The 14,563-nt window shown below is 33.0% G+C and overlaps 4 protein-coding genes across 4 annotated transcripts; 2 read left to right on the forward strand and 2 right to left on the reverse strand.

Annotated features, from left to right (window-relative positions):
* Nucleotides 1–2,799: 2,799 nt before the first annotated feature.
* LOC139089524 (uncharacterized) lies at nucleotides 2,800–5,080 on the reverse strand. Its single transcript, XM_070639077.1, has 6 exons — nucleotides 4,845–5,080; nucleotides 4,533–4,788; nucleotides 4,175–4,474; nucleotides 3,545–4,118; nucleotides 2,988–3,478; nucleotides 2,800–2,932 (listed from the first exon to the last, which is right to left on the reverse strand). The coding sequence occupies exons 1-6, from the start codon at nucleotides 5,078–5,080 to the stop codon at nucleotides 2,828–2,830; spliced, it is 1,962 nt and encodes a 653-aa protein (XP_070495178.1). The 3' UTR covers nucleotides 2,800–2,827.
* An 893-nt stretch (nucleotides 5,081–5,973) lies between these two features.
* LOC139089330 (helicase POLQ-like) lies at nucleotides 5,974–9,100 on the reverse strand. The gene is made up of 3 exons (XM_070638829.1): nucleotides 8,892–9,100; nucleotides 7,410–8,834; nucleotides 5,974–7,349 (listed from the first exon to the last, which is right to left on the reverse strand). The coding sequence occupies exons 1-3, from the start codon at nucleotides 8,977–8,979 to the stop codon at nucleotides 5,983–5,985; spliced, it is 2,880 nt and encodes a 959-aa protein (XP_070494930.1). The 5' UTR covers nucleotides 8,980–9,100; the 3' UTR covers nucleotides 5,974–5,982.
* A 222-nt stretch (nucleotides 9,101–9,322) lies between these two features.
* On the forward strand, nucleotides 9,323–10,916 carry LOC139089331 (arrestin domain-containing protein 1-like). Its single transcript, XM_070638830.1, has 4 exons — nucleotides 9,323–9,505; nucleotides 9,569–9,610; nucleotides 9,685–9,786; nucleotides 9,845–10,916. The coding sequence occupies exons 1-4, from the start codon at nucleotides 9,427–9,429 to the stop codon at nucleotides 10,582–10,584; spliced, it is 963 nt and encodes a 320-aa protein (XP_070494931.1). The 5' UTR covers nucleotides 9,323–9,426; the 3' UTR covers nucleotides 10,585–10,916.
* A 268-nt stretch (nucleotides 10,917–11,184) lies between these two features.
* Nucleotides 11,185–13,275, forward strand: LOC139089332 (arrestin domain-containing protein 2-like). Its single transcript, XM_070638831.1, has 4 exons — nucleotides 11,185–11,398; nucleotides 11,463–11,504; nucleotides 11,923–12,024; nucleotides 12,081–13,275. Exons 1-4 carry the CDS (start codon nucleotides 11,323–11,325, stop codon nucleotides 12,818–12,820), a joined length of 960 nt encoding a protein of 319 aa, XP_070494932.1. The 5' UTR covers nucleotides 11,185–11,322; the 3' UTR covers nucleotides 12,821–13,275.
* The last annotated feature ends 1,288 nt before the right edge of the window (nucleotides 13,276–14,563 follow it).

The raw sequence follows: 14,563 nt of genomic DNA on the forward strand, positions 1-14,563 counted from the left end.
AATTGCTGATAGATTAAGAGAATTCTCTTTTTGATTATGAAATCAGAGATATTTAATTTGAGTATTTAAGCTCGAATTCTCTTGTAATTTCACTACTTTAAAAGCATGCACATCACGTTAAATGGCTCATTTTGACTTTTACGAGATTTTAACCACTTAATATTTATTAATCACGAGTGTATGACAGACACATAAAATATTTAAAAACTAATTTTTAAGTCACATGAAATGCACGAGAACAGAATGTCAAAGTCAAAGCGTAAAAGGCACATGACTTTGTAAAAATGAAGTTTATGGTCAAAATAGCATCTTTTAAAAATTTCGTAAATATTTAAGGATCGTGCTCAAAATTTTCAGAAATTCAAACTAGTATAGACGTGGTCACTTGAGACCGATGGTAACGCATTTTCCAAATAAGGCTATGGATAGGCTCTGACACAAGACCGAGTTCGTAGGCTCGGTGTTTTGACGTACTTAAAACTTTATATAACTATCCTTACACTCAGGCAGTCTTCAGTCTAGACTAACGCACTTAGGAAGTCGTCTATGATAGCTAAAACACTCATACTAACCCAAAAACCCCTTTCAAAAAAGCTTAAACTAGATGAGCAGTCAAGCAGCAGACCAAACAGACAAAATGCAGACAATAGCATCTTTTCCTTATAAGAAAATGCGCTAAAAAGGCAATAAAATCCAACTTTTACGAGAATTTTAAATTGACTTTGGAAAACTTTATGATCGACTCTACAGTCCTTCGAGTATATAAGGACAAGGCAACTCACAAAACTATCAGACATAATTAATTTATCGAAGGAGAAAGTTAAATAAAAGTAAAAATGAAGTTTCTATCAAGTTTGTTGCTTTTAGGATTCACAGGAAGTGTACTTGGCGGCGGTGAGTCAGCATGTGGTACAATTCAATCCGATTACTTGGTATTGCTTCAAATTTGTGAATATATGCTGGATGAAACATACAACTTTGTGAATAGTAAGTGAAAGTTTAAGGAAATTTCAACGGAATTCTGAATATTTGTCGTTATTAGGAACCGTCTTTTTGTATCCATACGTCGGAAGTAGCTACATTGGAAATCTTGAATGCAATCTAGATGTAGGCATAAATTCAATGGCACTTGGAGCTAGTGCATTTACAGGAATAGATCCTGATTATATCTTTGGAATATTCAATGGAACTATTAATCCTCCATTTGTTGCTCCACTTGATTGTATTGAGGAAGAGTTGTTGTCATTCTTGGGATATATACAAAATCTTACTGACAATGTTATTCCTGAATTAGACTCAAATGTAATCACATCTCCTAGTAAGTATTAATTTCATGCTTAATTCTCGAAAATCAATTAAATTTAATTACATGATTATCCAGTCAATGAAAGCACTCCATGTCCAACTGTCGTTCAAATACAAAGTCAATACTTTACCAACGCTGATATTATTACAAGTACCGGAATAGACATTGCAAAACGTAAGGACATAAAAATCGAAATATTCAGGAAAACTAAATCTTCAGAATTTTCATTACAGTTGCTGCTAATGCTTTTGCTTACGTTGGATTGTCAAGCTTATTCTTGGATCATATTAATTTATCAAGAAAGTGTACAGAGAAGATCATGGCAGACAGTCTCGTTGAATTCTATAATATGAACTCAACAATTATCGATGCTTTTGTTGCCAATCAATCAACTCCTGTTCCAGCACCACTAAGTTGTGTCAAAGGATTGATTTCATCTCAAATTCAAAGTATCAATTCAACATATAATAATATTAACAACAGTATTGCTAACACAAGCGTCCCAGCTAGTTGTGAACCATTCTACAGTGAATTCAAGTCATTCCAAAATCTTTGGTTCAGCTATGTCGATAAACTCCGATTTTACACAATAAGTATGATGATCATCAAAAGAACATTCCAATCAACTTAAAATCCTTTTTTCTTACAGACGTTTCCGTTCAATATCCAGTTCTAACTCCATTCTTCATGGCTGATCTCATTTGTGAATTGGATACAATGATTATTTTTGCTGCAAATGCAACAAGCTTTATGTCTGGCGTTGATTCTGATATAGTTTATGAAATTCTTAATGGAAACGCTTCCGCTCCATTCCCATCACCTTTAGATTGTGTTTCTAATGATTTGCTCTACATGCAGAGTCAAATTTATCAGTTGGTTAAGAATGTGATTCCTGGATTTGCAAACTTTGCCCTTAATTCAACAAGTAAGCTTATTTAATCTTTAAATATATCTACCAATTTTTTATACTTCCTTAATTCTTTTCAAAGGCGATATTTCCACTTGTAACACGACATACAAAGCAATGACAGAATATGTAGTGCAGTTAGTTCACTTATTGAACTTGAAGGGATCCTTTGTTTCTTGTAAGTTTCGATATTTCTTATTTTTCACGTGACATTCATCATTTCATTATCCTTCCTTACAGCTGGAACTGCAATGTTTACATCCACCAATCTTGGTGATTTGTTCTTGGATTCATTCGCATCAATCCTTGACTGTATACCAGACTTGGTAGGAAAATACGTTGGTGCTGCTCTTAATGTTAACGGAGCTCCAGTCACTGCTTATGTTAGTGGTAGCCGCAAATCACTTCCAAATCCATTAAAATGTATCAGAATATTGATTGATATCACAAATAGCTTGATGAATCAAGCATTGGTTAACTTTGTTACCGAATCTCCAAATAATTTGATGCTTCCAAAGATCCCAGTCTTTAGAGGATAGACAAACTTAAACTGACTTATTTTTTAAACTGTATTTATTTATAATAGTAACTTTTTTAACAATACCAAATAAAAGTTATCCATTGATCTTACTGACTTGATAATTGGAGCATTTTGGAAAGTCCTTTGGCGGTTTCACCATTTGATTAAGTTCTCCAACTTGCAGAATCAAAGACATTCCCTAAAACAAAGCATTAAAATCATTTATAAGTAAATTTGGTAAGACTTTAACTTACAGTTTCCAAATGCCAATCAAAGTGACAATGAAACAGCCAAAATCCGGGATTATCAGCACGAAATCGTAGTCGAACATATCCAGGATACGGAAGTATGCACGTGTCTTTATATGGTGGTCTACTATGTGTTTCATTTGGAATACCGCCGTTTTTAACCCAACCAGGAATTGGCTTTTTATCATAGACTCCCATATCAACAATATGAAATTTATGTCCATGCAAATGTATGGGATGAGGTATTTGGTCATCAACATTTACAACAATGAATTCAACAATTGAATTAAGGTCAACTTTAAGTCTATGTATACATCTGCATGCTGTCACATTTCCAAATCCATTATCAGTGCAGAATTTTCCTACTGTACTGTTCTCATTACAGAACATTGTTTCATCAATCATTTCAGGCTGTGTTAATAGGGGAAATGAAGGATATAGCAGACTGATATTATTAAATGTTCCAATGTTGTTAAAATTAACCTTTGTAGTTTCATCTGGTGGGAGGATAAAATTTTAATAAATAAGTGTTAATCTCTCTGGTCTTTAATTATAAAACTTACAGCTCATTCGAAAATGTGTTTGATTGGAATATAAAGCATCATCGCTGAGTGTTGGTGAATCAAGGAATAAATAAAATTTATGATCAGGGTCAGATTTAATTATACTCTCATCATATTCGTATGCATTAAGTTCTAAAAATGGAATATCCTTGATTTTTGGTTTAGGAGAATTGAATATTTTCTTTGCTGAAAATTCTTTGGATTCCCTTGGTGGATCTTTGTCAACAAAATCAACAGTGCCACCTGATGAGTTCCTATATCTCAGCACAGCAAATCCTTCGGTTATGATCCGACATGGTGCCATAGTTTGAAGTCTAATCCAATAGTCTCCTGGGGTTTTATTTGCATTAATAACAAAGTCAAACCGTTCGCCAGTCAATGAATAAAGTGCATCGATGGTAAATGGCTCAACATAACTTATTTCTGTGGCAATAATTGACATTTCGTGATGTTCAACTTGCAGTAAAAAGGGACACACATTGAAAGCCGAATTAATAAATCGAAACCGATACTTCATATTTGGTTCTACGTGATATATAGTCAATGGAGCTAATTGATATTTTTTCGATGTTTGCTGTTGGAAACGGAACTGTTAATAATTCCATTCATAAATAAAATAATTGTACATACATTGAAGAATCTCCCATGTCCATTAATTAGTATACTTTGTGTGAGTTGTGAACGTGACACAATTCCGGGAAAATCATCTTCGGCAAGATGATGCATCCAATCTGATGCGATGATTATATGTTCGGGTAGGTCATAGTCATATAAATGTCTGTTCGGATTTGTGTTATCGGGAGCTCGTACAACAAGAGCGCCGAAAATTCCATTTGCTTTTTGATGTCCACTATGACTGTGATAAAAATGAGTTCCCTCATCGTCAGCTGTGAATGCATACCTGAATTTATTTCCATATGGGATCGGGCACTAGAAATAATCAGAATTTAAGATGTCAAGGTCAAGTTTTTAGCCGATAGTTACAAACCTGAGTAAGATAAGGAGTTCCATCAAAATATTGTGTTCCTAGGATATGTCTTATTCCATGCCAATGTATGCTTGTTGCTGTTCCACTTGCATCATTCGTTAAATCAACCACAATCACATCATCCTTGCAAACATGAATAGCAGGTGCAGGCAATTGATGATTAACACTCAAGAATCCGCGTCTTATTCCATCAGCCATGATACATTTTGAATGAAAGCAATGCGATAAGTCACCATCCGTACAGTTTTGGCATGCTCTGTAGATATAGAAGTTACACAATAATTAAATTAATTACATCATGCAGCTACATACCCTCCCATTATTTGGAATGATTTGATTGTCATATTAAAATGACATATTCGTCGGTCATTTGGAATACACTTTCGTTGACATTCTGTTCCTATTGTAAAATTATCCAAGTCTATTTGATCTGCTTTGATGTCTTTCAAAAATGATTCTAACAGGTAATTAGTAACAAATGGATAAGGAATAAATGCAACAGAATAACTTAAAGAAATAATTAAAATAATTCCTAATTTAAGATGCATGTCTACACGACTTGACAACTATAACTAAAATAGATGCATCCAAAAATTGTCACCGGAAGAGAAATTCTCTCATCTGATAATGATAAATGCTGCATCATGTTACTTTCATGCTCAGAGACTTAAAAATGTTATTTTTTTGTCTTATCAATTGATCTCAAAAGATTCTCACTTTACTATGATCAAGTATTATCTTTAGTTAAATTCAAGATGCTCATCCACAGCAAAAGGGTCGGTCACTTATAGTGATGACTGTAGTTTAATTAAAACTACTTCCTTAAGGATTTATAAATGAATAAGATGATTATTTATCTAAGTTTAAAAACAGACTGATCTTTTTATATGAAAAGGGGGTTTCAACTATGAACAATAAATATTATTCAAATCTCAAATGAACGTTAAAACAATACTTCATGCTCATAATCCTCTCTTTAAGCAGTTGAAGCACCTAAACTTCTTCGAACCGATGACTTTCGAGTTACCATACTAAATTTGAGCTAAATACCTAGCCAATTACATAACAGAGGCACTAAACTTCTATACGCCGAGTTTAAAATTCTTGTCCGACCTTGACTCAGCTAACGAAAGTAAAGTAATCAATAAAACACGATTCAAATTTTATTTTATGGATTCGGTAATAGAATTTTAATTTGTCGATGCCATAAATTTTGTTATGACTTTGTAAGCCGATACGAATCTTGTCGTGAATATACGAATTCGTTTAGGATAGCAAAATTTCGATAATTTATAGCAATTTGTCACCATTTTAATGACATTAAATTTACACATTTATGCCTTAATATCACGAATCAAGTGCGGACGGACTTGGAATTCTGAAAAAGGCAATAAAATTACCACTTTTAGTGAATTAATTTATTAATCAATGATATATACAATTTCAACTATTAAGTTTTAGTCAGTTCCATCATTTCATACATTTTTCCTTTGATATTATCAAGTTCTTCGGCAACAGCATGCTTTGCTGCTCGAATGACTTGTCGCGCCTGTCTCAAATTAATTGTTTTAAGAGATTTTACGAGATCTTCTGGAGTTAATGCTGCAACGTCACAAACTGTACGAATTCCTGCCTTATACATGAGTTTAGCTCGTCCAATTTTAATTCCTGGAAGTTCCATTAATGGTAAAAGCTCAGCAGCGCAACAATGAGACAAACGTTTAGAAAATTTCTCAAGAATTTCCTTAAATACCCAATATTCATCAAATACTTCACAAAACTTAAATATGCTGTATGCTTGTGAAGCTGCTGACTGCATCAATTTATGGACAACACCTCGATTGACTTTATAGTTTTTTGAGACCGTAAAAACATCTTTTCCTTTCCACAATTCATTCAATATTAATGCAATATAAAATCTTTTCAATAAAGCTAGTTCCTTTTCAGTAAAATTTGGATTAATGACCATTCTCATAGCTGTTTTCTCAGTTAATCCAATGATTCTTGCTGTATGCAATAAAGCAGGAGATAGTTTCATAAAATTCTCATTGTAAGTCTTGTAGTTCAAAAAACTTGATTCTACTGCTTCATTTGGTGCCACTATAAATAATAAATGTAGACATTCCGTCAACACTAAGCATTCATGTGCTTTTTTGAGATCCATTTCTACTTTTCGAGCTTCTTCTAATGACATTCCTGAATTTACAGCTGCTTTTCCAAGTTTACTTACGTGCAATTCATCACTAGAAAATAAATAGACTTCCTCACCGTTAAGCATGAATTTGGAAATTGGCTTTTGATATCCAAGTGACTTAAAATTATGGACAATAGCACCTTCTACGAGAAGTTCTTCAATAGTCTTAGCTATGATATCACTCAATTTGTCATCAAATTGTTCTTGTTGTACGTGACATAATAAATATTTTGTAAATTCCATTAGATCTTCATAAGACTTACAAAGTCCAGTTCCAATTAAATCCAATGCTACTGATCGAAATAATAATTTATTGTTAATAAATGCACTGGTGGTGCTGTCCATTCTTGATGTTAATAGATTGACTAGTTTTGGATAGTCTTTTTGATCACAAATGAGAATACTTTCACCAGTCTCTGCTTTTCCAGCTCTTCCAGCACGTCCAATCATTTGTTTATAACGACTTAATGTGAGAAATTGAGGTCCAACATAAGGCGATCGAATAATGACGCGACTTGCTGGTAAATTGACTCCTGCTGCTAATGTTGATGTACAGCAAATGACTGTGATGATTTGTAGACGAAATGCTTCCTCTATATGCCTCCGTTCATCATTTGTTAGACCTATGTGTAAATCACAGGATTAATTAAAGGATTAAAAATAATTCTTAAGTTAAATCTTACCAGAATGATGATAAGCTATTCCAAATGGAATAGTTTGCAGTAAAAGTGGACACATGCTTCCATTCGAATCATTCCTTATTGCCATAATTAAATTTTTCTTTTCATTTACCTTGACTGTCCTCATTTCTTTTGGCAGGATATCGACTAGAAGTTTTGCGACATTTTCACATCCTTTTTTGGTAGAACAAAATATTAAGCATGATGACTTCAAAGCAACTTCAAGAACAAGCACACCAATACTGTCAGGATCTCTTTTTGATAATCTATCAGGACACTCAGTACCAATATGAGATCGAGTTACTTTAAATGTTTCTGCGACTGATGAAGGATTTGGATTTATATACATTAAATCACTTCCGATTTTGACATATTCTTTGAGTTCAACTGGACGGAAATTTCTTGTATAAATGTCAGCATTTAAGAAGCTTGCAATTTCATGTAAATTAGCGATTGTTGCGGACATCCCAACGACTTGAATTTGACTGTCATCAACAAAATTGGCTTTGGCTAAGAACGACTCAAGGACATGACCTCGTTGAGGATCTCCAACCATATGTAATTCATCCACAACGACCATACTGATTTCCTTAATTCTCTTTGATTCTATTAAACTATCTAGGAGGATGTTTGCTTTTTCCATTGTGCAGATGTAAATCGAACTTTTATTTCTACGTTTTGTTGGTGGAATTGATCCTTTTCCTGAGCAATATTCTTCGACCAAGAAATCAAATTCAACAGCTAATGGCATCAAATCATGTACTTTTTCTTGTACAATGGAAACATAAGGCAGAACAAAAATGACATTCATCTTTCTCAATATGACTTCCCTCAGCATCAATATTTCAGCCACTAAAGTCTTACCTCCACTTGTTGGAAGTGCGTAAATAAGGTTTCGTCTGTCGTCTATTGACTTAAGACTTAAACATTCTTCTTGCCAATCATAAAGACTCGGGATTCCTTTCAGTTGTAATAAATAGTTCTTTTGTTTTTGAGAAAGTCCGAAGAATGGTCCATAGGAATTGATTTGCTTGATAGTTATGCTGGATCTTCTCTTCTTTTTTGCACTGAATGTTTGTGAAGTTTGAATTCCAGGACTATCTGATGTTTTTTCACAAACATATTGAGAACAAGTAATTGGATTCTCAATAATATCAAAATTATCACTTCCTACAAGCTCATTTATGCAGTCTGTTGATTGAGTCAATGTAACTTCTTTATTGTCATCTAAAACACTCATTAATTGTTGTGTCAAGTTCGGAATCTCATCGTCTTCATCAAGGAAATAATTTTCAGCACAACTGGATTTCTTGGCAGATTTTGGAGTGTTTTTAATCCTCCTTTGTCGTTTTGCTAGATTTTCTGGCGTCTTGAATGTTTCATCTGAAGGTCTCTTCCTTATTGAATTCACAATAAACTTCTCATCATCTGGAAATAGCAGGATTTATCAGTAAATGTTAGTTTTTGCAAAAATCAAGAAATTACCCAATTCATTGTTTTCAAGCAATGCTTGCGTTGATATTGCCATAATCATTGAATTATCGGTGTTAAGAATATCCGTGAAGCTATCCATCCTTAGTTGCTATGAAATATTCACAGCTTCCTCACTTTATACAATACTAATTAGGATGTAAATTAATCTATTTAATTAAAATAAAAAATAAAAGAACTTTCAACGACGATCGCAATGAATGTTTTGTTATTGTTGAATGAAAACATTCAAGAAACGATCAACAACTTTTAAATTTTGGCGGGAAATTTTAAATTTTAACGGAAGTTTTCTTGTAAGCAATGATTCACAACCGACTTGTGAATTGGGACGTGATTAAAAACGGAACTTGTTGATTTTTATGGTATTTTGTGCTGTTATCAACAATATCGCAAAAATGTAATAAACAAAAACTGTAAAATGTTGATAAATACAGCGAAATTTTAGTATTTTCTAGCGATTAGACCAAAGTAGTTCCAATATTTTTGGTCAGTCTAATCTTTTAATTCAAAATATAAAGTTTTTTTAAATATGGTAAGAGATATCAATGTGTACATAGAGCCAAATTCAAATGGCACGCTCGATTTTCATCCTGGTCACTTGCTCAAAGGTTTTTATTAATTCCTCGACATTTAATTAGTGATATTGTAGATTGAACATTTTATTAATTAAGGAATGGTGGAGTACCCACTGGATCACGTAGAAAACATACACTGTAAAGTATTGTATTCCGAGAAACTTCCTAAACCTTCTTAATCCTTTAATCCAGCTTTCAAATTTATTCTTTAGGTTTCTCTGTAACAGTTGTCGGAAAAGCGGAAGTAATTTGGCAAAAAAATGAATCGATAAGAGAGAGAAGTGGTGATACAGTAACTATAGAACACTTTGATGGTATGAAGATTCGTCAAAAGTCAAGAACTGGAAAATCATTGTAAATTTCTTGTTCTAGTAAATTACTGGGGTACAGAATATTCCTTAAATGAAGAAACTTACCTAATGGGTGTTAAAAAAGGACCGTTAATTACACTTCAGCCAGGTGTTTATAGATACAATTTTTCTTGTCAATTACCCCAAAATTTACCTTCTTCGTTTAGTGGAAAATTTGGGGAAATTTCTTACTGTGTTGAAAGCAATATCGACCTTGAGAACCGCTATAGAATTTGCTTTGGACATACACCATTCAATGTGATTCGCATTGACGACTTAAACTTATATCCAGAATTAAGATCGACATTTAAGCTTGAAAAAGTCAAATCATTTTGCTTCATATTCTGCACAGGTTCACTCGTAATGACAGTGACTACACCATGCACTGGATTTGCAATTGGTCAAAGTGTTCCTATCAAAATTGAATACTTAAACAAAAGCAGCGTAGATGTAAAGCATACAAAAGTAACTCTAAAGCGAACAGTACGATTCACATGTCAACATCCCAAAACAGAAACAAAAAAGTTTGATGACATCATAATATCAGTAGTTGCTCAAGGAGTTAAAGCTAGGCAGTCAGATCGTATTGAATCCATTTTGGAGATTCCAATGAATTTGGCTTGTTCAAATGACAGATACTGCAGAATAGTTAATATCAAGTATTCTGTTGACATTGAGGGGGAACTTAGCATGTTTCATTCTAATCCAAAAATTAGCATTCCGATTACGATTGGAAACTTCCAAGCTAGACCTGTGTTTTAGTCAGAATTGGAACAATGACTAGCTTGATCAGCACAGTGTCGAATGATGTCAGCACGGCATAGTACAGTTGAATTGGCAGAGTTCCATATTGGACCCTACTGCAATCGGACTATGCAGACCAACTTCCGGAGTCCTGCCAACTCTGTTATGCCATGTTGTCATCATTTGATCATGATCTGCTAATCATCATCTGCAGTGGATGAAAATCCAAAGAAGCTGATGTTGTCCCTAACCATAGTTACCAGCCATGATGTCATCAGCGAGACATTTATGGCTACAAATTGTCTAAGATACAATAAAGTTATCGTTAAATATTTTTTTTTATCTCATGACATGTATTTGTACATCATTAATTGATATTTTTGTTGCTACCAATCCCATCCAGTTGTTTTTTATCAAATTCCATTCAAGTTCATGACTAAAGGTAAATACTGGAATGTCTTATCATTTAAATATCTTGGCGGGACATGTAGAAACTAACAATAATAATTATATTTCGATTTTACACAATCATTTCATTCAAAGTAATTAAATACTTGATGTTTATGATATTTTCAAATGCCAGTGCTGTTATCAATTAACTCGCGCAAAAAAAAGATAACAAATGAAACTTTAAGTTGTTGACGGCGAGGTGAAATTTTAGTATTTTCTAGTAATTAGAACACAATTGTTGCATTATTTTATGTCCAGTTGATATTTATAGATATTAAATTAAATTCAAGGTCGTTAAAGTGAATTATGACTGTTGTTAATGTATATTTAGAGCCTAATTCAAGTGGCACTTTAGTTTATTATCCAGGACACATACTCAGAGGTATTTATTGACTTGCTAAAATGATAAAACTTTATTGATAATACAAATATTTGATTTATTTTAGGAACTGTGGAGTTACTGCTCGATCATGTGGAGGACATACAATGTAAAGTAATCTGTGTCAATTAAAATGTGTGCATTTAGCTAGATCTGAGTCGGAATATAATGAGAGTCCATTTTTAATCCATGAATCTAAGGTTGATTTCTTGGGTCTATTTACTTCCTTGCCTCGCTGACCGTGCAGATCATATGTAATATGTGTGGGCCTCCCTTAGTCGGCATCTGAAACTGGCTCTGTCGTTGGACCCCCTTTTGGGTATACTCGGGTATACTCTTATCATAATGAATATAGTAGCTGATGCATGCCAGAGCAGTTGACCCTGTTTTTCACATTTACATGCCCACAACTGTGTTATATCCTAACGATCCTCCTCTAATCCAAATTTTGTTGATATAACAATTACCATTTGTTACGAAATTCTATTGAATTTAGAGTCTGACACATACTTTTTATCAATTTATAGGTTTCTATGTCACAGTTGTTGGAAGAGCAGATGTAAACTGGGAAGAAACAAAGACAAAAAGTGTTGGAACGAAGGATGACAAAGGTGGAGAATTTGTCACAGGTAAGGAAGCATAAACAACCAGGGTTATATTAATCAATAAACAATTCAAATTTCAGAGAACTCTTGGGGCAGAGAGGATTACTTGGATGCAGAAACTTACTTTTTAGGTCACAAGACAGGTCCGACAATTACACTTCAGCCAGGAATTCATAGATACAGTTTTTCATGTCAATTACCACACAAATTGCCATCCTCATTAAGCACAAGGCTTGGAAGTATTTCTTACACTGCAATTGGTTCTTTGGGTATTCCTAATCATTATATCAAAGACGGGCATGTGCCATTTGAAGTAGTTCGTTATGATGACCTGAATTTATGTCCAGAATTGAGATTACCATTTAAATTTGAAGAAGTTAAGTCATTCCGTTGTATATATTGCGCATCAGGATCACTCGTAATGACAGTTACTACGCCGTGCACTGGATTTGCACTTGGTCAAAGTGTGCCAATCAAAATTGATTACGTGAATAAAAGTAATGTTGATGTGAAGCAGACACGAGTTAGTTTAAAACGTTTGATTGTGTATACTTATCGCCATCCAGAAAGGAAAACAAAAATGGACAGTGACATCATGTTATCAATTGTCTCTGCGGGTGCTAAGGCAAAAGAATCAAATTATTTTGAAAGTATATTGGAGATACCTACGACACTAATTTGTTCTAATGAAGGATATTGTAAAGTCATTACGATTAGTTATTCAATTGAAATTGAAGGTGAAATTGGTGGATTTCATGGAAATACAAAAATTTGTTTTCCAGTTACAATTGGATCTGTACCAGCTAGAGCGATTTATTGAGAATAATTTAGGGGAGTCATTTACTTATGAGGCAGGGTCTGCTTTATGCTCACAGCTTATTAGAAATCACTATCATGTAAACGTCGCTTGGTTCCACTGGCGTATTCAGGAGGTTTTGGAAGTCAAGATATATTCCAAGTGATTAGTACTACAATGTACACCGATCGGACTATTTAGCTTCTAAGAATGAAGAAAAATAGAAGGGTGACACTAGTGTGCCACGGTACACAGGTCGCCCACCACTGCTATAAGTAAATGACTCAACATATAAATTTAATTTTCTGAGATTTAACAAGTAATGCCTACCTCTTCCACTTACACGTAAAATCGACACTGTTATATAGTTTGTAAACAATTATTACATAGCAGCTATGCTATTTAACACTTGAGAACTTATATAAATGTAAATTCCAAAAAATCATAAAGTCACAATAAAGATAACGAATGCAATTGAATTTGATGTTAAGTAGATTAATATAAGTTATGATATCGACATAATTGGTGAAGTTGACTATCAGGTAGGATACAAAATGAAGAATGTCTCAAACTTAACATTTTTCCTTATTGCTTACATTGCAAATTTTTAATTCGAAAGTATTTTTTTCATTTAGAGTCGTAAAAAGCTATCCTTTAATACTCTAAAAGCAATTCCACTCGTGCATGATCCGGAAGTGAAGTATTTTTCGATTCATCATAATTCAAACGTGATGAAATTTCAAAATATTACAGCATTGAATAAAGCATTTATTTTTCATATTTAATTTCATCGATTCATAAAATTGGACGTGACTGAAATTTTTCCCATCTACTGATTGTACCACAAAATGTAGGAAAAAAAAGGCACAAGAAGTAGGTCCATTTTTGATTATTTGGATTAAACACTTCCTTCCTTCCGCACTTGATTTTCTGTACTTAAATGATGACAAAAAGGAAGCATTTCACACATGAATAATGAGCATCCATACGAGGGACACATAGGTCAATTTTTATCAAGTCTTTTCGGACGTGATAAATTAAAATACGATGAAATTCATGAAAATATAATATTTATGCAACCAGCATCACAAAAAATCTTTTCACTTGAAAACCACTCACAATTTTTACTCTCTCACTCTTTTTCTCCATCTACTGCTGTATATAATCTTGAAAAGGGGAAACTGAAAAATTGAATATACAGCTACAAAACGTGATTGGTTTGAGAGAATGAAAAGTTTTGTGTATTTTTAATGAAAATATAAACAAAATTTTTGAAATTTTTTATGCAAAAATTTATTTTATGAAATAGCTCTTATTATTGTTAAAAGGCTGGCATCTCAGTTGATGGTTTATAATTTATCTATTAATTTTGACAGTTTGCTAAAGTAACTCGAATAACGAACTTTTCAAATTTAAAATTTCAACGAAATGTTAACGAAAGTTTAAATCCAAAATTTTAACGACTTTTTAAAGTTCAAAATTTTGAAGAACTTTTCAAGTTCAAAATTATAACGAATTTTTCAAATTCAAAATTGTTAGATTTTGAATTTAACGAACTTTCTAAAATCAAAATTTTGACGAACTTTTCAAATCTATATTTTAACAAAATTTTAGAATTTAACGAACTTTTCCAATTTAAATTTGGACGAACCTCCAAATTCAAAAATTTATCGAAATTTTATTTTCAAAATTAATTTTTAACGGTTTTCAACTAAAATTTTCCCAACAGAACAAAATCCAATAAAGAATTTATTAGCATTTAAATTT

This window comes from Chironomus tepperi, unplaced genomic scaffold, assembly GCF_022539635.2.
Source record: "Chironomus tepperi strain 1889 unplaced genomic scaffold, CSIRO-AGI_Ctep_v1 contig_177, whole genome shotgun sequence".
Taxonomy (NCBI): domain Eukaryota; kingdom Metazoa; phylum Arthropoda; class Insecta; order Diptera; family Chironomidae; genus Chironomus; species Chironomus tepperi.